General features: G+C 47.7%; 1 protein-coding gene across 1 annotated transcript in view; it reads left to right on the forward strand.

Annotated features, from left to right (window-relative positions):
* Positions 1-231: 231 nt before the first annotated feature.
* RAB3GAP2 (RAB3 GTPase activating non-catalytic protein subunit 2) overlaps positions 232-24,645 on the forward strand; it is a gene marked incomplete at its 5' end in the record, with an annotated part of 258,046 nt that continues 233,632 nt past the window's right edge. Inside the window, 8 exons of the mRNA XM_088465026.1 lie at positions 232-397; positions 1,227-1,375; positions 1,466-1,545; positions 12,865-12,954; positions 13,056-13,195; positions 14,565-14,781; positions 16,304-16,447; positions 18,190-18,272. Of these exons, the coding sequence (XP_088321152.1) occupies positions 232-397; positions 1,227-1,375; positions 1,466-1,545; positions 12,865-12,954; positions 13,056-13,195; positions 14,565-14,781; positions 16,304-16,447; positions 18,190-18,272 (1,069 nt within the window). The remainder of the gene's footprint in view (positions 398-1,226; positions 1,376-1,465; positions 1,546-12,864; positions 12,955-13,055; positions 13,196-14,564; positions 14,782-16,303; positions 16,448-18,189; positions 18,273-24,645) is intronic.

A 24,645-nucleotide genomic window follows, 5' to 3' on the forward strand; every position in this document is an offset into this window, starting at 1 on the left:
TAGTGGTCCCACATGCAGTGATTTGCAGTGTAATAATGGTCCCACATGCAGTGATTTGCAGTGTAATAATGGTCCCGCGTGCAGTGATTTGCAGTGTAATAATAGTCCCGCGTGCAGTGATTTGCAGTGTAATAATGGTCCCGTGTGCAGTGATTTGCAGTGTAATAATGGTCCCGTGTGCAGTGATTTGCAGTGTAATAATGGTCCCGTGTGCAGTGATTTGCAGGGTAGTTGGTCTTATACGTGACATATTTAGTCTCCTGCATAATTTATGTTTTTACACCTGTTCTATATCCAGCTGCTGCCTCCGGCAGTGAAAACGTCCATCCCCCTCCGCTGGCTTACAAGAAGTGGGGTCTGCAGGATATAGACACTATTGTTGATCACGCCAGCGTTGGTGAGTAACTAAAGACAGCGTCATTCTCTCACCAGAAACACCTCTCAGTACAATGAGGTGACACTGTCAGGACAGGGAAGAATCTGTTACAGAGGACCCTGCTGTCTCCTGGCCACTCATGAAGTACATTGGAGGCAGCCTGTTTGTTTCCTAGACTAACACTAAAGACTAACCAGGAATCGGTGACATGGCCTGGTGCATCAGTAATGTCACTGGTTCCTGATTGGCAGCAGTGTCATGTATATCCAGATCACACCCTTTACACCATATGTATTCAAAATGTCAACACCATAATGTCAACATAGTCTGAATGTCGACATGGATGCAATGGTGATCGGGGAAATTGTGGCACAATGGTGACAGCTCATGGTAAGGTTAGTGCTTAAATGCTCAAAAAAAAAAAATCAATTGTCAATATTTTGAAATCCAAGAATTGTTATGAGGAATTGGGGTAGTTTTTGCCCATCATACGACCGCCATTAATTGTGTATCTCCCGGTATCGGTATGACATATCACCAGACCTAAGCCCGGCGCATGTCAGTCCATTTACCTTACACATGCTCCAGTAGAGTCCTTGGCTCAGATCCGGTCCAGCAGCGGTTTATAGAGCCAGATTGTATGTAGAGAACCTATGGCCTCATAATAACATAAGCTTTAGACAATCTCTACAATTTTATCATTTCAATTTATTGTTCTCTTATTTTGCAATAATCCTGTATGATGGCTTGAAATGGGGTTGTGAGGTCTCCAAGTACTGATGACCTATTTCATGCTCTATATCACCGTGGCATTTACATATTGCTGTAATTGCTGTTCTTGTGTTGCCAGGTGTCACCGTGCTCTCGCCATTTGATCAGATGAAGACTGCCTCCATTTTAGGAGGCTTTAATGCTGCTATAAAGAGCAGCCCCCCCACCATGTCTCAGTATATTACTGTGGGCTCCAATCCATTCACTGGCTTCTTCTTTGCCTTAGAGGTTGGTATATTGCCGGTATAGTGATGCCCATTAATTGTATAGTCTGCCATGCTTGTATAATAATACAATATTTCATGTCTATCTACACAGGGGAGTACGCAGCCATTACTGTCTCACGTGGCTCTTGCTGTAGCCAGCAAGCTCACCTCGGCCCTCTTCAGTGCTGCCAGGTACAGTCATGTGTGTATATGGGATGTTCTCGTGTGGTAATATAAGTCTGGCTTATCTCCCCCTTCTCATACATACAGTAACCTACAGGGAGGTTAGGGACAGTATTGTTGCTGTTTGGCCTACACTATGTAGCTGGAAACCATTGCCTCAGCTAGCAGGTCGCTACTTCCTAATATAGTAGAGCAGATGTGTACTAGCGCACTCAGACAGATGGGAATGGTGAGATTAAGCGAGCTGCCGTATGGGATAGCTGACTCTCTCCCTAGGTCATAAACAGAAAAATAGATATACTGCGCTTAGCTAACGGTGGTAAATCCGTGGTGCAATATCTGCCGTATGTGGTCGTAGCTTCTGACCTAGTATTGCACTGGTGACAGTAACCTAAAGGCTGTTTTGAATCCCTTAATTGAAACAAACTATAGTATGTTCTTTAGTTTTTCTTTCTGCATAGAATAAGTTCGCTGTCGAGGTTATGTCCTCGGAGTGCAAATGTTTTTAATTCATACATCCATTACAGTCGATCGTGTAGTTGAAGCCATCGCCTCCCCAGTCATGTGTAAGACCTACAAACTTCAGTGATTCTGGATCACTATTGTGATGGATTATGAAGTGATTTCACAGCCCCCTTTATTCCCACGGTCGGTGCAACAGACATTATTTTGCATGTGCAGTTTTTCTGGTTCTTTCTGGTTTAGTATACCTCCCATTAAATACCTTTTTTACCATTCTACTATCTGTTTTTGGTGAATTTCTGCATGACTGCATAATACATTTACTATTGGGCGTAGGTTTATATACATCATATATATACACCACATAATTGCCTTTTATATTATTGTCACCAGTGCAATACTAGGTCAGAAGCTGCGACTACATACGGCAGATATTGCACCACGTATTTACCACCGTTAGCTGAGCGCAGTATATCTATTTTTAGTATTCAAATATAATCTCCCATAAATCACCTGATTATAAAATATAATCAAAAATTTTAAATCTACCTTTTATAGATAGACTTTGGAGCATTTGATCTTGTAGCCGGTCTGTTGTCTTTTTTTTCTTTTCTTTTTAAGTTTTTCCATAATTTTTTTTTACATTCATTTTGTTTCAACAATTCTATAAGATCACATTATTACGGTGGGGCTTAGCTTGGCAGTCATACTGGGTGGCGGCAGCTTCTTGTGGCTATTTCAGAGGCATCTACTGAGCACCCTTCCTCAGTTCCTGTGCCCGCTCATTTGGCAGCCGTTTCAGGCTGCTCTCCTCCCTGCTGAACCGTTTTGCAGTATCGGGCCTTCCACACCATCCAAGCAAGTGCCTGGAGTACAGGGGCTTCCCAACAGTTTGCCCCCACCCAGCTTCCGGGTCACACTCCTGCTTGCACCACGTCAGTTTCCCTGGTTGAGCCCCTACCTACCATCTGCAGCTCCCAGCGGGACCCAGCACTGTCACTGTGGCCATCCAGTCTCCTGTGCTCCCCATCTCCTGGCTGCTCTGGACATGCCTGGGATATTCTGCAGCTATCTTAGTTGAGCTGCCCCCTCCATAGCAGCTCCCGATGGCAAGACGATCCACCTCTCCTGCCTGGATGGCACGTTGAGACCGCAGACTGCTGCCAGCGCCCTCCTCCTGCGGCTGCCTCTAGTCCCCTTGTGGTTGTCTCTCATGGCTGTGAGACCTTCTCTACTGCAGGTACTGCTCAGTGTCACAGCTGCCTATGCCGCCGGCATGTCAGACTAACTGCATACAGTAGTAGCATCACCTGGCGGTGAGTACTTTATTGGTTCTGAGCCTCCTGAGGTTGCTGGGACTTGGCGTTTTTCCTGGACTCCTGCTTTTGCCCTCCTGGCCTCTCACACTCTATGGATCCCACATCTCCTGGCAGCATCAGGCCCCCATTTAGTGAGTGACCTCCACTCTGCTACACCCTAATAGTCTTCCATGAGTCTTCCTGTGGTCTTCCATCACCTCACTATGCTGCCTCTGTGACCTTATCCGTCTGCTCCCATGAGACCTCTGTGACCTTATCCGTCTGCTCCCATGAGAGCTCTGTGACCTTATCCGTCTGCTCCCATGAGAGCTCTGTGACCTTATCCGTCTGCTCCCATGAGAGCTCTGTGACCTTATCCGTCTGCTCCCATGAGAGCTCTGTGACCTTATCCGTCTGCTCCCATGAGAGCTCTGTGACCTTATCCGTCTGCTCCCATGAGAGCTCTGTGACCTTATCCGTCTGCTCCCATGAGAGCTCTGTGACCTTATCCGTCTGCTCCCATGAGACCTCTGTGACCTTATCCGTCTGCTCCCATGAGAGCTCTGTGACCTTATCCGTCTGCTCCCATGAGAGCTCTGTGACCTTATCCGTCTGCTCCCATGAGAGCTCTGTGACCTTATCCGTCTGCTCCCATGAGACCTCTGTGACCTTATCCGTCTGCTCCCATGAGAGCTCTGTGACCTTATCCGTCTGCTCCCATGAGACCTCTGTGACCTTATCCGTCTGCTCCCATGAGACCTCTGTGACCTTATCCGTCTGCTCCCATGAGAGCTCTGTGACCTTATCCGTCTGCTCCCATGAGAGCTCTGTGACCTTATCCGTCTGCTCCCATGAGAGCTCTGTGACCTTATCCGTCTGCTCCCATGAGAGCTCTGTGACCTTATCCGTCTGCTCCCATGAGAGCTCTGTGACCTTATCCGTCTGCTCCCATGAGAGCTCTGTGACCTTATCCGTCTGCTCCCATGAGAGCTCTGTGACCTTATCCGTCTGCTCCCATGAGAGCTCTGTGACCTTATCCGTCTGCTCCCATGAGAGCTCTGTGACCTTATCCGTCTGCTCCCATGAGAGCTCTGTGACCTTATCCGTCTGCTCCCATGAGAGCTCTGTGACCTTATCCGTCTGCTCCCATGAGAGCTCTGTGACCTTATCCGTCTGCTCCCATGAGAGCTCTGTGACCTTATCCGTCTGCTCCCATGAGAGCTCTGTGACCTTATCCGTCTGCTCCCATGAGAGCTCTGTGACCTTATCCGTCTGCTCCCATGAGAGCTCTGTGACCTTATCCGTCTGCTCCCATGAGAGCTCTGTGACCTTATCCGTCTGCTCCCATGAGAGCTCTGTGACCTTATCCGTCTGCTCCCATGAGAGCTCTGTGACCTTATCCGTCTGCTCCCATGAGAGCTCTGTGACCTTATCCGTCTGCTCCCATGAGAGCTCTGTGACCTTATCCGTCTGCTCCCATGAGAGCTCTGTGACCTTATCCGTCTGCTCCCATGAGAGCTCTGTGACCTTATCCGTCTGCTCCCATGAGAGCTCTGTGACCTTATCCGTCTGCTCCCATGAGAGCTCTGTGACCTTATCCGTCTGCTCCCATGATACCTCTGTGACCTTATCCGTCTGCTCCCATGATACCTCTGTGACCTTATCCGTCTGCTCCCATGATACCTCTGTGACCTTATCCGTCTGCTCCCATGATACCTCTGTGACCTTATCCGCCTGCTCCCATGATACCTCTGTGACCTTATCCGCCTGCTCCCATGATACCTCTGTGACCTTATCCGCCTGCTCCCATGATACCTCTGTGACCTTATCCGCCTGCTCCCATGAGAGCTCTGTGACCTTATCCGCCTGCTCCCATGAGAGCTCTGTGACCTTATCCGCCTGCTCCCATGAGAGCTCTGTGACCTTATCCGCCTGCTCCCATGAGAGCTCTGTGACCTTATCCGCCTGCTCCCATGAGAGCTCTGTGACCTTATCCGCCTGCTCCCATGAGAGCTCTGTGACCTTATCCGCCTGCTCCCATGAGAGCTCTGTGACCTTATCCGCCTGCTCCCATGAGAGCTCTGTGACCTTATCCGTCTGCTCCCATGAGAGCTCTGTGACCTTATCCGTCTGCTCCCATGAGAACTCTGTGAACTTATCCGTCTGCTCCCATGAGAACTCTGTGAACTTATCCGTCTGCTCCCATGAGAACTCTGTGAACTTATCCGTCTGCTCCCATGAGAGCTCTGTGACCTTATCCGCCTGCTCCCATGAGAGCTCTGTGACCTTATCCGCCTGCTCCCATGAGAGCTCTGTGACCTTATCCGTCTGCTCCCATGAGACCTCTGTGACCTTATCCGTCTGCTCCCATGAGAGCTCTGTGACCTTATCCGTCTGCTCCCATGAGAGCTCTGTGACCTTATCCGTCTGCTCCCATGAGAGCTCTGTGACCTTATCCGTCTGCTCCCATGAGAGCTCTGTGACCTTATCCGTCTGCTCCCATGAGAGCTCTGTGACCTTATCCGTCTGCTCCCATGAGAGCTCTGTGACCTTATCCGTCTGCTCCCATGAGAGCTCTGTGACCTTATCCGTCTGCTCCCATGAGAGCTCTGTGACCTTATCCGTCTGCTCCCATGAGAGCTCTGTGACCTTATCCGTCTGCTCCCATGAGAGCTCTGTGACCTTATCCGTCTGCTCCCATGAGAGCTCTGTGACCTTATCCGTCTGCTCCCATGAGAGCTCTGTGACCTTATCCGTCTGCTCCCATGAGACCTCTGTGACCTTATCCGTCTGCTCCCATGAGACCTCTGTGACCTTATCCATCTGCTCCCATGAGACCTCTGTGACCTTATCCGTCTAAGCTCTGTGACCTTATCCGTCTGCTCCCATGAGAGCTCTGTGACCTTATCCGTCTGCTCCCATGAGACCTCTGTGACCTTATCCGTCTGCTCCCATGAGAACTCTGTGACCTTATCCGTCTAAGCTCTGTGACCTTATCCATCTGCTCCCATGAGAGCTCTGTGACCTTATCCGTCTGCTCCCATGAGAGCTCTGTGACCTTATCCGTCTGCTCCCATGAGAGCTCTGTGACCTTATCCGTCTGCTCCCATGATACCTCTGTGACCTTATCCGTCTGCTCCCATGATACCTCTGTGACCTTATCCGTCTGCTCCCATGATACCTCTGTGACCTTATCCGTCTGCTCCCATGATACCTCTGTGACCTTATCCGTCTGCTCCCATGATACCTCTGTGACCTTATCCGTCTGCTCCCATGATACCTCTGTGACCTTATCCGCCTGCTCCCATGATACCTCTGTGACCTTATCCGCCTGCTCCCATGATACCTCTGTGACCTTATCCGCCTGCTCCCATGATACCTCTGTGACCTTATCCGCCTGCTCCCATGAGAGCTCTGTGACCTTATCCGCCTGCTCCCATGAGAGCTCTGTGACATTATCCGCCTGCTCCCATGAGAGCTCTGTGACCTTATCCGCCTGCTCCCATGAGAGCTCTGTGACCTTATCCGCCTGCTCCCATGAGAGCTCTGTGACCTTATCCGCCTGCTCCCATGAGAGCTCTGTGACCTTATCCGCCTGCTCCCATGAGAGCTCTGTGACCTTATCCGTCTGCTCCCATGAGAGCTCTGTGACCTTATCCGTCTGCTCCCATGAGAACTCTGTGAACTTATCCGTCTGCTCCCATGAGAACTCTGTGAACTTATCCGTCTGCTCCCATGAGAACTCTGTGAACTTATCCGTCTGCTCCCATGAGAGCTCTGTGACCTTATCCGCCTGCTCCCATGAGAGCTCTGTGACCTTATCCGTCTGCTCCCATGAGAGCTCTGTGACCTTATCCGTCTGCTCCCATGAGACCTCTGTGACCTTATCCGTCTGCTCCCATGAGAGCTCTGTGACCTTATCCGTCTGCTCCCATGAGAGCTCTGTGACCTTATCCGTCTGCTCCCATGAGAGCTCTGTGACCTTATCCGTCTGCTCCCATGAGAGCTTTGTGACCTTATCCGTCTGCTCCCATGAGAGCTCTGTGACCTTATCCGTCTGCTCCCATGAGAGCTCTGTGACCTTATCCGTCTGCTCCCATGAGAGCTCTGTGACCCTATCCGTCTGCTCCCATGAGAGCTCTGTGACCTTATCCGTCTGCTCCCATGAGAGCTCTGTGACCTTATCCGTCTGCTCCCATGAGAGCTCTGTGACCTTATCCGTCTGCTCCCATGAGAGCTCTGTGACCTTATCCGTCTGCTCCCATGAGACCTCTGTGACCTTATCCGTCTGCTCCCATGAGACCTCTGTGACCTTATCCGTCTGCTCCCATGAGACCTCTGTGACCTTATCCATCTGCTCCCATGAGAACTCTGTGACCTTATCCGTCTAAGCTCTGTGACCTTATCCGTCTGCTCCCATGAGAGCTCTGTGACCTTATCCGTCTGCTCCCATGAGACCTCTGTGACCTTATCCGTCTGCTCCCATGAGAACTCTGTGACCTTATCCGTCTAAGCTCTGTGACCTTATCCATCTGCTCCCATGAGAGCTCTGTGACCTTATCCCTCTGCTCCCATGAGAGCTCTGTGACCTTATCCCTCTGCTCCCATGAGAGCTCTGTGACTTTATCCGTCTGCTCCCATGAGACCTCTGTGACCTTATCCGTCTGAGCTCTGTGACCTTATCCATCTGCTCCCATGAGAACTCTGTGACCTTATCCGTCTAAGCTCTGTGACCTTATCCGTCTGCTCCCATGAGACCTCTGTGACCTTATCCGTCTGCTCCCATGAGACCTCTGTGACCTTATCCGTCTGCTCCCATGAGACCTCTGTGACCTTATCCGTCTGCTCCCATGAGAACTCTGTGACCTTATCCGTCTAAGCTCTGTGACCTTATCCATCTGCTCCCATGAGAGCTCTGTGACCTTATCCCTCTGCTCCCATGAGAGCTCTGTGACCTTATCCCTCTGCTCCCATGAGAGCTCTGTGACTTTATCCGTCTGCTCCCATGAGACCTCTGTGACCTTATCCGTCTGAGCTCTGTGACCTTATCCGTCTGCTCCCATGAGAGCTCTGTGACCTTATCCGTCTGCTCCCATGAGACCTCTGTGACCTTATCCGTCTGCTCCCATGAGAACTCTGTGACCTTATCCGTCTAAGCTCTGTGACCTTATCCATCTGCTCCCATGAGAGCTCTGTGACCTTATCCCTCTGCTCCCATGAGAGCTCTGTGACCTTATCCCTCTGCTCCCATGAGAGCTGTGACTTTATCCGTCTGCTCCCATGAGACCTCTGTGACCTTATCCGTCTGCTCCCATGAGAACTCTGTGACCTTATCCGTTTAAGCTCTGTGACCTTATCCGTCTGCTCCCATGAGAGCTCTGTGACCTTATCCCTCTGCTCCCATAAGAGCTCTGTGACCTTATCCCTCTGCTCCCATGAGAGCTCTGTGACTTTATCCCTCTGCTCCCATGAGACCTCTGTGACCTTATCCGTCTGCTCCCATGAGAACTCTGTGACCTTATCCGTCTAAGCTCTGTGACCTTATCCGTCTGCTCCCATGAGAGCTCTGTGACCTTATCCGTCTGCTCCCATGAGAGCTCTGTGAGCTTATCCGTCTGCTCCCAAGAGAGCTCTGTGACCTTATCCGTCTGCTCCCTTGAGAGCTCTGTGACCTTATCCCTCTGCTCCCATGAGAGCTCTGTGACCTTATCCGTCTGCTACCATGAGACCTCTGTGACCTTATCCGTCTGCTCCCATGAGACCTATTTGAACCTCTGTGCCTATCTCAGAACTCATTCCATTCCTGCCGTCAGCCTTGTTGATTGCTGTTTTGCTTTTATGTCCCTGGAACCCAGTATGCAACCTAAAAGGGACGAACTGTCTACCCTTGCCCCTTGATGCAGTACACTTCTCATACATTGCATGACCTGGTGACCTTGGGAAGTCGAGGACTTCCCAAGTGATAGCGTCTACATCTACCTCCTCACTTGCCTCTGGCCCTGTGAGCTACCCTCTTCCTGACTGACCACTTAAAATTTGCGTGTTACATCAGATGCAGATCTTTACAATCCTCTGTACACCAGGTCAGGGATGTAGTTGCGAGACTGGGAGACTGTATGAACCGCCTAGCGGGTAAAGTGCAGGAATTGGTGGCCTTCCACAATTACCTTATTACATTGCATTATTCGGTTCTGGTGGAGCTTTCTGCAGTCAAAAATCAGCTTGCTGACTTGGAGGACAGGTCCGGAAGAAACAACATTAAGATGCGGGGAATCCTGACTCCGTGTCCAATGATAACCTGCGTGATCTATATGTTCATATCTTCAATAAACGCTCTTCCACCCTATCACGACGGCGCTCTGGGCTCGGAATATCAGTATCTTTGGGGTTTTCCAATTAAACTCGTTGTTTGCAAAGATTGATTCTCATCTCGTCCTTGGAGGCCGGCAATAGACTCCTGGAGGAATGGAATATCTGTGTCTGTTGTTGCTATAAAGCAGGGCTTGCCTCTTCAGTCTGACTGGACTTGAATTGGTTGACGGGAATAATGTCATCCTATAGGATTTTTGCAATCTATTATTCCATGGACTTTCCCTTGTAGCTGGAAGTCCTTTCTTCCTCCAGTCGTTGAGATTTCTACCTCAGCTTTATTTACCATCATTGGCGGGCGGTATATTCGGGCTGGGCGCTAGACTGCCTTTTATTCAACTTTACGAACACTGCTCCTGAATGATGAGGGCTCCCGGCTGCAGGGAATCTGTTGTCTGTGGACTGTTGGTTTTTGGACGGTTTTTATTGCTACTGGTTTTAGATGATCAGATTTTCATTAGTTCAATCTGTTCAGATTCCTGTTATAGTATATTTTGTTTATCCAGTTTATATTTTGTCGTCTTACCTGTTAGGATGCTCTATTTACCTGGTATATGTATAGGTTCTCTTCTGTCACAACACTTTTTCATATCATACTTATTTCATATCATACTTATTTCATACTTATTTACCCGTAGAGTTTTAGATTTCGTTGAATGGGTGTCGAGCACACAAATGGAACTCCTGCTTCTCTTCCTTAACGCCGATAAGGCTTTCGGCAGGCTACTCTGGATGTATATGGATCAGGTACTTTCCAAATTTGGCTTCCAAGGAGATATCCTGAGCTCCATCTCTGCTCTCTGTGAAGGTTCCACTCCCAGCATTTTCAGTAACTGTTTTCTCTCCTCCCCTTTCCTTATCGCTAATGGTACTTGGCAGGAGTGCCCCCTTTCCCCCTTATTTTTGGGCTGGCCTTTAGCTAAGGCTTTTTCTCTCTGCTGAAGAATTCCCTAGGCTTTTAATTCAAGGCACCTCCCATAAACTCAGTTTTTCACTGACCCTGGGACCTCATTGTCTGCCCTTAAGGATATTTTAGACCACTATAGTGCAGCCTTATACTGTTAACTCAATACCACCAAAACGGATGCTCTCCCAATTCTCCATCCGCTCTCCAGTCATTCAAGAGACGTTTCCCTTTTACCTGGAGGGAGACCTCCCTAACCTTCCTGGGTGTTAGTATTCCCTCCTATATTAGACATGTCCTCCCTGAGCTCGCCTTAGCGGGCTCTCGCTTCTGACTCAAAGTGCCCGTCCTTCACCCGGCCGGTGCGCTACCCTCTCCTGGGACAGTGGCAGTGTGACTGGAGCGGTACACCTGGCTAAGTGTAAGGCAGGTGTCCTAAGGTGAGCAGAAGGGCATAAGCCTGGCTCGGGGGATGACTTTGATGTTTGAGAATGTTTTGCCTCCCCCCTCCCTGTTTTTCTTATCCCCCTCCCCTCTCTTCCTCCTCTTCTTTTCTGTATCTCCCCCCCCCCCTCCCCTTTTCTTTTTAAATTGTCAATAAAAAATGTACTATTGGGGATAAAAACATCACATTATTCCTGTGGTCGGTTGTGCAATTGAAGTTGATCTTTTCTGAGTGGAATGACAGATATGACATTGGCCGCAGCTCAGTGTGGTCTGAGATATCGGTTAGATGCTGTTGAAGCGATACTGAAGTGTAAATTGGGGGAAGAGGAGTCGCTACACCTGCAGGACCCCTTATCCAAATCAGATGTCATTTAAATCCGATATTGAAGAAAATGATGATTGTACAAATAGCAAATATATGTTTAAGCCATCATCATTTTTAAGTTACTTTCTGCAAATAGGATGGTCATTTCTAGGAGACATTTAGGAAATTGAGGGGCCTATGTATCAAGAAGTGAACCAGTGGAGAAGTTGTCCATAGCAACCAATCGGCTCCTACCAATTATTTTATAGACTGTACTTGATAAATGCTACTTCAAAGCTGATTGGTTGCTATGTGCAACTTCTCCACTGGCTCACTTCTCCACTGGCTCACTTCTCCACTGGCTCACTTCTCCACTGGCTCACTTCTCCACTGGCTCACTTCTCCACTGGCTCACTTCTCCACTGGCTCACTTCTCCACTGGCTCACTTCTCCACTGGCTCACTTCTCCACTGGCTCACTTCTCCACTGGCTCACTTCTCCACTGGCCACTGGTCACTTCTCCACTGGTCACTTCTCCACTGGTCTCTTCTCCACTGGTCTCTTCTCCACTGGTCACTTCTCCACTGGTCACTTCTCCACTGGTCACTTCTCCACTGGTCTCTTCTCCACTGGTCACTTCTCCACTGGTCACTTCTCCACTGGTCACTTCTCCACTGGTCTCTTCTCCACTGGTCACTTCTCCACTGGTCACTTCTCCACTGGTCTCTTCTCCACTGGTCTCTTCTCCACTGGTCACTTCTCCACTGGTCTCTTCTCCACTGGTCTCTTCTCCACTGGTCACTTCTCCACGCTGGTCACTGGTCACTTCTCCACGCTGGTCACTGGTCACTTCTCCACGCTGACCACTGGTCACTTCTCCACGCTGACCACTGGTCACTTCTCCACGCTGGTCACTTCTCCACGCTGGTCACTTCTCCACGCTGGTCACTGGTCACTTCTCCACGCTGGTCACTGGTCACTTCTCCACGCTGGTCACTGGTCACTTCTCCACGCTGGTCACTGGTCACTTCTCCACGCTGGTCACTGCTTGTTACATAAACCCCTGAGAGTAAAACTTACTAGATTTCACCCAAAACCCTTCACTCCAGATTGTAAGTTATCTGCTGGCAGGTTTAGGGAGCACCTCAGGGCAGCTTCAGACCTCTCTCAGGTGCCTCCATAAATATTGTGGCGCACTGATAAATTATTAGTATTAACTTTTCTATATTTGGCTCCGCAACATCCCCACAGCACCATGCAATGATGAGAACAGTGACATAAATATGCAATAAATAGATAGGATGACCAAATCCAGTATGGGGGCCAGGCTAGAGAGACACACTAAGGCTTGTAGAAGCAGCAAATAGCACTCATTGTACCCACTAAGTGGGTGGGCAGACAGGTTCAGATTCACAGATGGGAAATATAGAGACGGTAAGAAATGCGCACTGGTGACGGGGATAATGCTGGGAGGAGAGAAAGCACCTACGCCTTATGTGAGGTGAATATCTTCTGTATAACTCACTGCTCTCTCTGTATATTAGTGGCTGGCTGGGATGGAAAAGCAAACACGAAGAAGAGCCGCAGCAGAAGCAGAAACCAAAGGTGGAGCCTGCATCGCCATTGGCCGTCCGGTAATCGTATTGTTGTTATGAGAACACCTCTATCTATGCACTTACACTATGTGAGGTGGTAGCAGGTCTAACACTGACGTTTTCCTGGGATCCATCACCAGGTTTGGCCTCCCAGATTCCCGGCGTCACGGAGAGAGCATCAGTCTTTCCTCCTGTAGCACGCTGGCTGCGGTGACCGATGACTTTGGAAGAGTCGTTCTGCTGGATGTGGGAAGAGGTGTTGCAATCAGAATGTGGAAAGGTAAGGTGCTGGGCTTCTGTGTCTTTCATGTATTAAGTTAAACATCTGTTTCTGCAACTTTTATTAGACACTTCTTACCAACATGTTACACAATCCCAGCAGAACTTACAGTCCATATTCTCTGGGTATATGAGCGCTGGTGTGGAATTGTGTAGAAAAAATCTAAGTATAAAATAATATAGATAAAAAGGGAGGAGGGAGCAGAAGGGAGGGGTAAAGAAAAGGAATGGCATAAAAGGTTATAGAGATAATGTTTATAGTTGGAGGTGTGCCAGTTCTGTATCTATCCCAAAATGGGTCCGCTGCTGTACAATCCTAGTACCAGCTAACTCACCCTATCTACCTTGGCGTAGACTTCAGCTACGGACTCCTGTCCGAGCCGCGACCACGTGACACGCCAGGCTGGCGCCGCTTGATGACGTAGGAAGCCGGGGGATGCTTGGTAGACTGGTAACCGTGGTTGCTGCATTGTTCTCTGGGCACTTCCTCCGACTCTCCAACGCGTTTAGGACCTCAACAGGTCCTTTATCAAGGATGGGGGATAGTGTCTCTATGGACTATTTGTAGGGTAAACTTTATTAAGAAAAAAGGGTAAAAACCGGATATCCTGTCCTGGAAGTCCCGGAAAAAAGGAGGCAAACACATGTTTTTTGTTCCTGTACTGGACTCCATATTAGTTTATGCCAAAAGAATGGGGAAGCTCAGTATGAATGGGAGAACAGGGAATAAAGGAGAGGAAGGGGAGAGCAAAAGGTTGATATTAAAAAATTAAATATAAAAAATATGTCCATGACCTTTTATGCCATTCCTTTTCTTTACCCCTCCCTTCGGCTCCCCCCTCCATTCGGCTCCCCCCTCCCTTCGGCTCCCCCCTCCCTTCTTATTTTTGTTTGTATTATTTTTTATTTATTTTATACTTATTTATATTTTTTCTACACAATTCCAGACCAGCGCTCATATACCCAGATCATTCAGTCTAATTTCTATCATTTTGAGCTGTGGTAAACCAAGCGCAAAAAAACAACCGTACCCCAATTACAGTCTGTATTCTGTAACAGACACACACAGAAATATGGTAAGCACTGCAGGAAAATGCATCCGTAACCAACTGTACAAATGCCCTATGCAGCATCACATCCAAGGTACAAGCTGGTGCAGTTACAGTCAGTCCCCAAACTTTACTTACTTGTGACTTATAAATACTGTTCTGTGACCTCCGTGCACATGACAAATACGTCCCCTCCGTATCATTAGTATACATCCAGGAGGACTGACCACTTTTTGTATATGTTTTTGTGTTCGGAGTGATGATGATTTTGGAGCTGTCGCTGAAGCCATTAACCCTTTCTGCCATTCTGATGTGTTGAAGGTTATCGAGATGCGCAGGTTGGATGGATGCAGATAGTAGAGGACCTACATGAGAGGGAGTCAGAGAGAGGACATTACTCTCCATTTGGGAATACGCATGGACCTTGCAGGGTGGCCCAGTTCCTGGTCATTTATGCCCCCAGGCGGGGTATTCTGGAGGTCTGGAGCACACAGCAAGGACCCCGTGTAGGGGCTTTCAATGTGGGAAAACACTGCAGGTGAGGAATGTTTGTATCAGTATCTTGTGTACATAACACGTGCTTCATCAATGTAATCTGATTGTTCTTTATCACGGGCCTTGTCCTGTGTAGCTGCAGTGGGTGGAGCCTTGTCCTGTATAGCTGCAGTGGGCGGAGCCTTGTCCTGTATAGCTGCAGTGGGCAGAGCCTTGTCCTGTATAGCTGCAGTGGGCGGAGCCTTGTCCCGTGTAGCTGCAGTGGGCGGAGCCTTGTCCCGTGTAGCTGCAGTGGGCGGAGCCTTGTCCCCTGTAGCTGCAGTGGGCGGAGCCTTGTCCCGTGTAGCTGCAGTGGGTGGAGCCTTGTCCCGTGTAGCTGCAGTGGGTGGAGCCTCGTCCTCTGTAGATCACTGCCTGCCGGCGACCGCATACATGTCCACATACAATTCCAGGCAGCTGCAGCATTAGCATAGTATCACACAGCAGCTGTGATTACATTAGTGCCTACGTCTGGGTCATACACTATATGTAGCTGGCATTACATAGGGTGGTGCCCTGGTGTGTAACTGGTGCTATTAGCAGTGTGGAAGGAGCTATAGGTATCACATCGTTTTCCATGAACACTCTGAACTTACATTTACTTACTTTCCGGTGCCTAATAACCTAAAACAACTATTGGAATTTATAATGCTGATTTACATGCATGAGTGATAATAATAATAATGCTAATTTACATGCATTAATAATAATAATTATGCTAATTTACATGCATAAATAATAATAATGCAAATTTACATGCATTAATAATAATTATGCTAATTTACATGCATGAATAGTAATAATAATTTACATGCATAAATAATAATTATGCTAATTTACATGCATAAATAAGACTAATAATGCTAATTTACATGCATAAATAATAATAATGCTAATTTACATGCATAAATAATAATAATGCTAATTTACATGATTAATAATGCTAATTTACATGCATTAATAATAATGCTAATTTACATGCAATAATAATAATGCTAATTTACATGCATAAATAATAATGCTAATTTACATGATTAATAATGCTAATTTACATGCATTAATAATAATAATAATGCTAATTTACATGCATTAATAATAATAATGCTAATTTACATGCAATAATAATAATAATGCTAATTTACATGCATAAATAATAATATTAATAATGCTAATTTACATGCATTAATAATAATAATTATGCTAATTTACATGCATGCAGATGTATAATTATGCTAATTATTTTTCGGGGCTTCTCCTTTCTCATAGTAGTGACATGTAAGAGTTATTGGGTTCAGGACCCAGAGCTCTGCCCAATACAATCACCGTTAGATATATTCTTTGTGACGGATTGAGCAGTAGTAACAATATATTAAATAGTGATCACTGGAGGGGATACAGCGGATGAGCTGTAATGTGGGTACGGTATGAGGAATACGAGGAACACTGCGTACTGAGGCACAGCTCCTGCCGTAGGATTATAATGATGTTACTGGAATCCGGCTCTCACACATTATTGCTTCTTTCAGATTACTGTACCCTGGGTATAAAATCATGGGATTAAATAATGTGACCAGTCAGGGTTGGCAGCCACAGACATACCAGATTTGTCTTATTGACCCAGTATCTGGAAATGTGAGGACTGTGAATATCCCGTTCCACTTAGCGCTAAGGTAAGAGAAGATACATAATGCAAACGCCAACTAAAGAGAAATCCTAAAGCTTTCAGAATAATCTATTTTTATTCACATAATATTATAATATGAACAATAACAGTCATTAAATGAAAACAATTAGAAACAGACAGAAGTTCCATTCTGTGGCACCATCAAATTTGTGCATTTACTATATACAGCCGTGGCCAAAAGTTATGAGAATGACACAAGTATTGGTTATCACAAAGTTTGCTCCTTCAGTGTTATTAGACGTGTTTGTCAGATGATACTATGGTATACTGAGGTAACATTACAGCATTACATAGTGTCAGATGTTACTATGGTATACTGAGGTAACATTACAGCATTACATAAGTGTCAGATGTTACTATGGTATACTGAGGTAACATTACAGCATTACATAGTGTCAGATGTTACTATGGTATACTGAGGTAACATTACAGCATTACATAAGTGTCAGATGTTACTATGGTATACTAAGGTAACATTACAGCATTACATAAGTGTCAGATGTTGCTATGGTATACTGAGGTAACATTACAGCATTACATAAGTGTCAGATGTTACTATGGTATACTGAGGTAACATTACAGCATTACATAAGTGTCAGATGTTACTATGATATACCGAGGTAACATTACAGCATTACATAAGTGTCAGATGTTACTATGGTATACCGAGGTAACATTACAGCATTACATAAGTGTCAGATGTTACTATGGTATACTGAGGTAGCATTACATAAGTGTCAGTGGTTACTATGGTATACTGAGGTAACATTACAGGCATTACATAAGTGTCAGATGTTGCTATGGTATACTGAGGTAACATTACAGCATTACATAAGTGTCAGCTGTTACTATGGTATACTGAGGTAACATTACATAAGCGTCAGATGTGACTATGGTATACTGAGGTCGCATTACATAAGTGTCAGATGTTACTATGGTATGCTGAGGTAACATTACAGCATTACATAAGTGTCAGATGTTACTATGGTATACTGAGGTAGCATTACATAAGTGTCAGATGTTACTATGGTATGCTGAGGTAACATTACAGCATTACATAAGTGTCAGATGTCACTATGGTATACTGAGGTAACATTACATAAGTGTCAGATGTGACTATGGTATACTGAGGTCGCATTACATAAGTGTCAGATGTTACTATGGTATACAGAGGTAACATTACAGCATTACATAAGTGTCAGATGTTACTATGGTATACTGAGGTAACATTACAGCAATACATAAGTGTCAGATGTTACTATGGTATACTGAGGTAACATTACAGCATTACATAAGTGTCAGATGTTACTATGGTATACTGAGGTAGCATTACATAAGTGTCAGAGGTTACTATGGTATACAGAGGTAACATTACAGGCATTACATAAGTGTCAGATGTTTCTATGGTATACTGAGGTAACATTACAGCATTACATAAGTGTCAGATGTTACTATGGTATACTGAGGTAACATTACAGCATTACGTAAGTGTCAGATGTTACTATGGTATACTGAGGTAACATTACAGCATTACGTAAGTGTCAGATGTTACTATGGTATACTGAGGTAACATTACAGCATGACGTATTCTGTGGTACCATGACATGTGTACATGTTATTTGTTTTCTGTCCTCCAAAAGCCATTCACAAAGGTTCTATTTTTTACTTCAATTTTATTTATATGCATTATTTTATTTGTAAGTGAATGTATAAAATATTCTGTTCCAGTGATAAGAAATGTGAGAGGGCCAAAGACATGCATTTAGTAAAGAAACTGAGCACATTACTGAAAGCCAAAGCCCCAAATCATGGTAAGAAGATGTTTTTATTATCTGTAGACATACTATGGGGTCAGTCCTATTCCAGACGAAGGGTGCGAGTTGTCATTGCAACGGCGTTAAAACGTCGGCAACGGACCGGCACCTTGCACCCTTTACGGTCTGCTCCGAGCCTGAATTTTTTTGCTCGGAGCCCTATGGGGCTGCGAGCAATTTTAAGTGAGTCTGGGCTGCCGTAAAGTGCGACCACTGCAGCAATGACTCGCACCCGCAAGATCATCACGGCTAATAGGATTTACTCCTATGAATATATATATATAGATTCTGCCTTTGTATTAGTATGTCTGTGTATGGTAATTTCTGAACATCGAACACAGAGAAAAGTAAAACAGAAAATTACCATCCTTTTGTTTGTTCGGGGAATTCTATTAATATTGTTGTTATTATTATTATTTTATAAATTACCCATGCCTAGTTAGGTACATTACCGAAAACTGGAAAACAAAAGCACCAGCTAAATGGTTTAATATGAACGTCATTACATACAGAGGAGTGTTTGTCCCAGCTTTCTTCTCGCTTAAGTTTTACAGAATCCTCACACTCCTTCTCCATGCTGCTGGGGACCCTGCTCCTCTCACTATATAACTCTCAGTCTGTGGCTTCCTGCTGCCTCCATTCTCCTCCTCACATCCTGTCACTGCCCCTGTCACATGCAGCCCTGTCCTGACTAACACATCACTCATCTCCTGATATACTCTGTGCTGCTGGGGACCCTGCTCCTCCCACTATATAACTCTCAGTCTGTGGCTTCCTGCTGCCTCCATTCTCCTCCTCACATCCTGTCACTGCCCCTGTCACATGCAGCCTTGTCCTCACTAACACATCCCTCATCTCCTGATATACTCTGTGCTGCTGGGGACCCTGCTCCTCCCACTATATAACTCTCAGTCTGTGGCTTCCTGCTGCCTCCATTCCCCTCCTCACATCCTGTCACTGCCCCTGTCACATGCAGCGCTGTCCTCACTAACACATCACTCATCTACTGATATACTCTGTGCTGCTGGGGACCCTGCTCCTCCCACTATATAACTCTGTGTGTGACTTCCTGCTGCCTCCATTCCCCTCCTCACATCATGTCACTGCCCCTGTCACATGCAGCCCTGTCCTCACTAACACATCACTCATCTCCTGATATACTCTGTGCTGCTGGTGACCCTGCTCCTCCCACTATATAACTCTCAGTGTGTGACTTCCTGCTGCCTCCATTCCCCTCCTCACATCATGTCACTGCCCCTGTCACATGCAGCCCTGTCCTCACTAACACATCACTAATCTCCTGATATACTCTGTGCTGCTGGTGACCCTGCTCCTCCCACTATATAACTCTCAGTCTGTGGCTTCCTGCTGCCTTCATTCCCCTCCTCACATCCTGTCACTGCCTCTGTCACATGCAGCACTGTCCTCACATCACTCATCTCCTGATATACTCTGTGCTGCTGGGGACCTTGCTCCTTCCACTATATAATTCTCAGTCTGTGGCTTCCTGCTGCCCCCATTCCCCTCCTCACATCATGTCACTGCCTCTGTCACATGCAGCCCTGTCCTCACATCACTCATCTCCTGATATACTCTGTGCTGCTGGGGACCCTGCTCCTTCCACTATATAACTCTCAGTCTGTGACTTCCTGCTGCCTCCATTCCCCTCCTCACATCATGTCACTGTCCCTGTCACATGCAGCGCTGTCCTCACTGATACATCACTCATCTCCTGATATACTCTGTGCTGCTGGGGACCTTGCTCCTCCCACTATATAACTCTCAGTCTGTGGCTTCCTGCTGCCCCCATTCCCCTCCTCACATCATGTCACTGCCCCTGTCACATGCAGCCCTGTCCTGACTAACACATCACTCATCTCCTGATATACTCTGTGCTGCTGAGGACCCTGCTCCTCCCACTATATAACTCTCAGTCTGTGGCTTCCTGCTGCCTCCATTCCCCTCCTCACATCATATCACTGCCCCTGTCACATGCAGCCCTGTCCTGACTAACACATCACTCATCTCCTGATATACTCTGCGCTGCTGAGGACCCTGCTCCTCCCACTATATAACTCTCAGTCTGTGACTTCCTGCTGCCTCCATTCCCCTCCTCACATCATGTGACTACCCCTGTCACATGCAGCCTTGTCCTCACTAACACATCCCTCATCTCCTGATATACTCTGTGCTGCTGGGGACCCTGCTCCTCCCACTATATAACTCTCAGTCTGTGGCTTCCTGCTGCCTCCATTCCCCTCCTCACATCATGTCACTGCCCCTGTCACATGCAGCTGAACGATATAGTTAAGGATATCGTTTAGCGGGTGTGCTCAGTGTCATGAACGACATTAAGCACACCCTGCCAGGGACACACTAGACGATATCGCTCAGGGAGCATATCGTGTAGTGTGTACGCACCATTAGTCTGTGACTTCCTGCTGCCTCCATTCCCCTCCTCACATCATGTCATATTGTATCCTGATGCTGCTCTGCATTGTGGCGCAGCTGAAAGTTGCAGTGCGCCAATGTCACAGTACCATCTTCCAGCGTCAGTACGCACTTTGCATAGCTGACCGTCCTTCCGGCATCAAATACGAGTTATAGAGGAGAGTGCCATGTAGGGTAGCTATATTTAAAAAATCTGGGACACACTGGTGGGCTTGACCCAATTCCAGGGCATGATAATGCCCCCTACCCCCGAATAAGTGGAAAGTAGGAGGAAAATTCGGCATGGGGTAACCAGCACCTCGGGGGGGAAGGGAGTAATGCCATAGCTGGGCGACACACAGTGCCATCACATTAACCAGCCTCAAACTGGTCAGCCCAGGGCTGGAATTCCTTGGAATAAATAAAATAGGTCCCTCCCTCCTCCTGAGCAACAACCAGTTTGGGCTGAAAGCCCAGGCTTATTCCCTGCATCCCTGGTGGCGGTGGCTGCGGCTGCGTGGTTAATGGCATGAAAATAGTTAATATTATTCTTTACAGGCGGCATACAGGTCCAGCCTATAAAGAAAGTATTATAGACAGAACACAGAATATTTAATGAACTTATCAGGATCTTCACCTGGGGGGCGACAACCTATTAGCTCATTTGCATGGCCGCCTCCCACCAGGGCTTCCACCATCTTTTATCACCTGGGGGGCGACAACCTATAAGTTCTTTTACATGGCCGCCTCCCACCAAGGCTTCTGCCGTCTTTTATCATCACCTGCGGGGCAACAACCATAACCTCATTTGCATGGCCGCCTCCCACCAGGGCTTCCACCGTCTTTTATCACCTGGGGGGTGACAGCCTATAAGCTCATTTGCATGGCCGCCTCCCACCAGGGCTTTTTCCGTCTTTTATCACCACCTGGTGGGCGACAGCCTATAAGCTCTTTTGCATGGCCGCCTCCCACCACGACTTCCACCGTCTTTTATCACCTGGGGGGTGACAGCCTATAAGCTCATTTGCATGGCCGCCTCCCACCAGGGCTTTTTCCGTCTTTTATCACCACCTGGTGGGCGACAGCCTATAAGCTCTTTTGCATGGCCGCCTCCCACCACGACTTCCACCGCCTTTTATCATCACCTGGGGGGCGACAACCTATATGCTCTTTTACATGGCCGCCTCCCTTCAGGGCTTCCATCATCTTTTATCATCACCTGGGGGGCAACAGCCTATAAGCTCTTTTACATGGCCGCCTCCCACCAGGGATTCCACCGTCTTCGATCTTCTCCTGGTGAGCGACGGCATGTAAGGTTTTTTGCATTTTGCATGGCCATCGCCCACCAAGGCTTTCGTTGTTTTCTATCAATACATGATAGGTCGACGATCTGTAAGCTCTTTTGCATGGAAGGAGGTACTGCTTATAAAGAGAGACTGTACCTGTGGAGGAGGAGCTGCTTATAGAGAGAGTGTACCTGTGGAGGAGGGGCTGCTTATAGAGAGAGTGTACCTGTGGAGGAGGAGCTGCTTATAGACAGAGAGTGTACCTGTGGAGGAGGAGCTGCTTATAGAGAGAGAGTGTACCTGTGGAGGAGGAGCTGGTTATAGAGAGAGTGTACCTGTGGAGGAGGGGCTGCTTATAGAGAGAGAGTGTACCTGTGGAGGAGGAGCTGGTTATAGAGAGAGTGTACCTGTGGAGGAGGAGCTGCTTATAAAGAGAGTGTACCTGTGGAGTGGAGCTGCTTATAGAGGGAGAGTGTACCTGTGGAGGAGGAGCTGCTTATAGAGAGAGAGTGTACCTGTGGAGGAGGAGCTGCTTATAGAGAGTGTATACCTGTGGAGGAGGAGCTGCTTATAGAGAGAGTGTTCCTGTGGAGGTGGAGCTGGTTATAGAGAGATACTGTACCTGTGGAGGAGGGGCTGCTTATAAAGAGAGTGTTCCTGTGGAGGAGGGGCTGCTTATAGAGAGTGTATACCTGTGGAGGAGGAGCTGCTTATAGAGAGAGTGTACCTGTGGAGGAGGAGCTGCTTATAGAGAGAGTGTTCCTGTGGAGGAGGAGCTGCTTATAGAGAGTGTATACCTGTGGAGGAGGGGCTGCTTATAGAGAGAGTGTACCTGTGGAGGAGGAGCTGCTTATAGAGAGTGTATACCTGTGGAGGAGGGGCTGCTTATAGAGAGTGTATACCTGTGGAGGAGGAGCTGCTTAAAAGAGAGTGTGTACCTGTGGAGGAGGGGCTGCTTATAGAGAGATACTGTACCTGTGGAGGAGGGGCTGCTTATAGAGAGTGTATACCTGTGGAGGAGGGGCTGCTTATAGAGAGAGTGTTCCTGTGGAGGAGGGGCTGCTTATAGAGAGTGTATACCTGTGGAGGAGGGGCTGCTTATAGAGAGAGTGTACCTGTGGAGGAGGGGCTGCTTATAGAGAGTGTATACCTGTGGTGGAGGAGCTGCTTAAAAGAGTGTGTACATGTGGAGGTGGAGCTGCTTATAGAGAGAGTGTACCTGTGGAGGAGGAGCTGCTTATAGAGAGACTGTACCTGTGGAGGAGGGGCTGCTTATAGAGAGAGACTGTACCTGTGGAGGAGGAGCTGCTTATAGAGAGAGTGTACCTGTGGAGGAGGGGCTGCTTATAAAGAGAGTGTACCTGTGGAGGAGGAGCTGCTTATAGAGAGACTGTACCTGTGGAGGAGGAGCTGCTTATAGAGAGTGTGTACCTGTGGAGGAGGAGCTGCTTATAGAGAGTGTGTACCTGTGGAGGGGGGGCTGCTTATAGAGAGAGACTGTACCTGTGGAGGAGGAGCTGCTTATAGAGAGAGTGTACCTGTGGAGGGGGGGCTGCTTATAGAGAGAGTGTACCTGTGGAGGAGGAGCTGCTTATAGAGAGAGTGTACCTGTGGAGGTTGAGCTGCTTATAGAGAGAGTGTACCTGTGGAGGTTGAGCTGCTTATAGAGAGAGTGTACCTGTGGAGGTTGAGCTGCTTATAGAGAGAGAGTGTACCTGGAGAGGAGGAGCTGCTTATAGAGAGAGAGTGTACCTGTGGAGGAGGAGCTGCTTATAGAGAGAGTGTACCTGTGGAGGTTGAGCTGCTTATAGAGAGAGTGTACCTGTGGAGGTTGAGCTGCTTATAGAGAGAGTGTACCTGTGGAGGAGGAGCTGCTTATAGAGAGAGACTGTACCTGTGGAGGAGGAGCTGCTTATAGAGAGAGTGTACCTGTGGAGGAGAGGCTGCTTGTAAAGAGAGAGACTGTACCTGTGGAGGAGGGGCTGCTTATAGAGAGAGTGTACCTGTGGAGGGGGGGCTGCTTATAGAGAGAGTGTACCTGTTGAGCAGGGGCTGCTTATAGAGAGACTGTACCTGTGGAGGAGGGGCTGCTTATAGAGAGAGTGTACCTGTGGAGGGGGGGCTGCTTAGAGAGAGTGTACCTGTGAAGGAGGGGCTGCTTATAAAGAGACTGTACCTGTGGAGGAGGAGCTGCTTATAGAGAGAGTGTACCTGTTGAGCAGGGGCTGCTTATAGAGAGAGTGTACCTGTGGAGGGGGGGGCTGCTTATAGAGAGTGTACCTGTGGAGGAAGGGCTGCTTATAGAGAGAGAGTGTACCTGTGGAGGAGGAGCTGCTTATAAAGAGAGTGTACCTGTGGAGTGGAGCTGCTTATAGAGGGAGAGTCTACCTGTGGAGGAAGGGCTGCTTATAGAGAGAGAGTGTACCTGTGGAGGAAGGGCTGCTTATAGAGAGAGAGTGTACCTGTGGAGGAGGAGCTGCTTATAGAGAGAGAGTGTACCTGTGGAGGAGGGGCTGCTTATAAAGAGAGTGTACCTGTGGAGTGGAGCTGCTTATAGAGGGAGAGTGTACCTGTGGAGGAGGGGCTGCTTATAGAGAGTGTACCTGTGGAGGAAGGGCTGCTTATAGAGAGAGAGTGTACCTGTGGAGGAGGAG

Source organism: Taudactylus pleione, unplaced genomic scaffold, assembly GCF_031769625.1.
Source record: "Taudactylus pleione unplaced genomic scaffold, aTauple2 ptg001804l, whole genome shotgun sequence".
Classification (NCBI taxonomy): domain Eukaryota; kingdom Metazoa; phylum Chordata; class Amphibia; order Anura; family Myobatrachidae; genus Taudactylus; species Taudactylus pleione.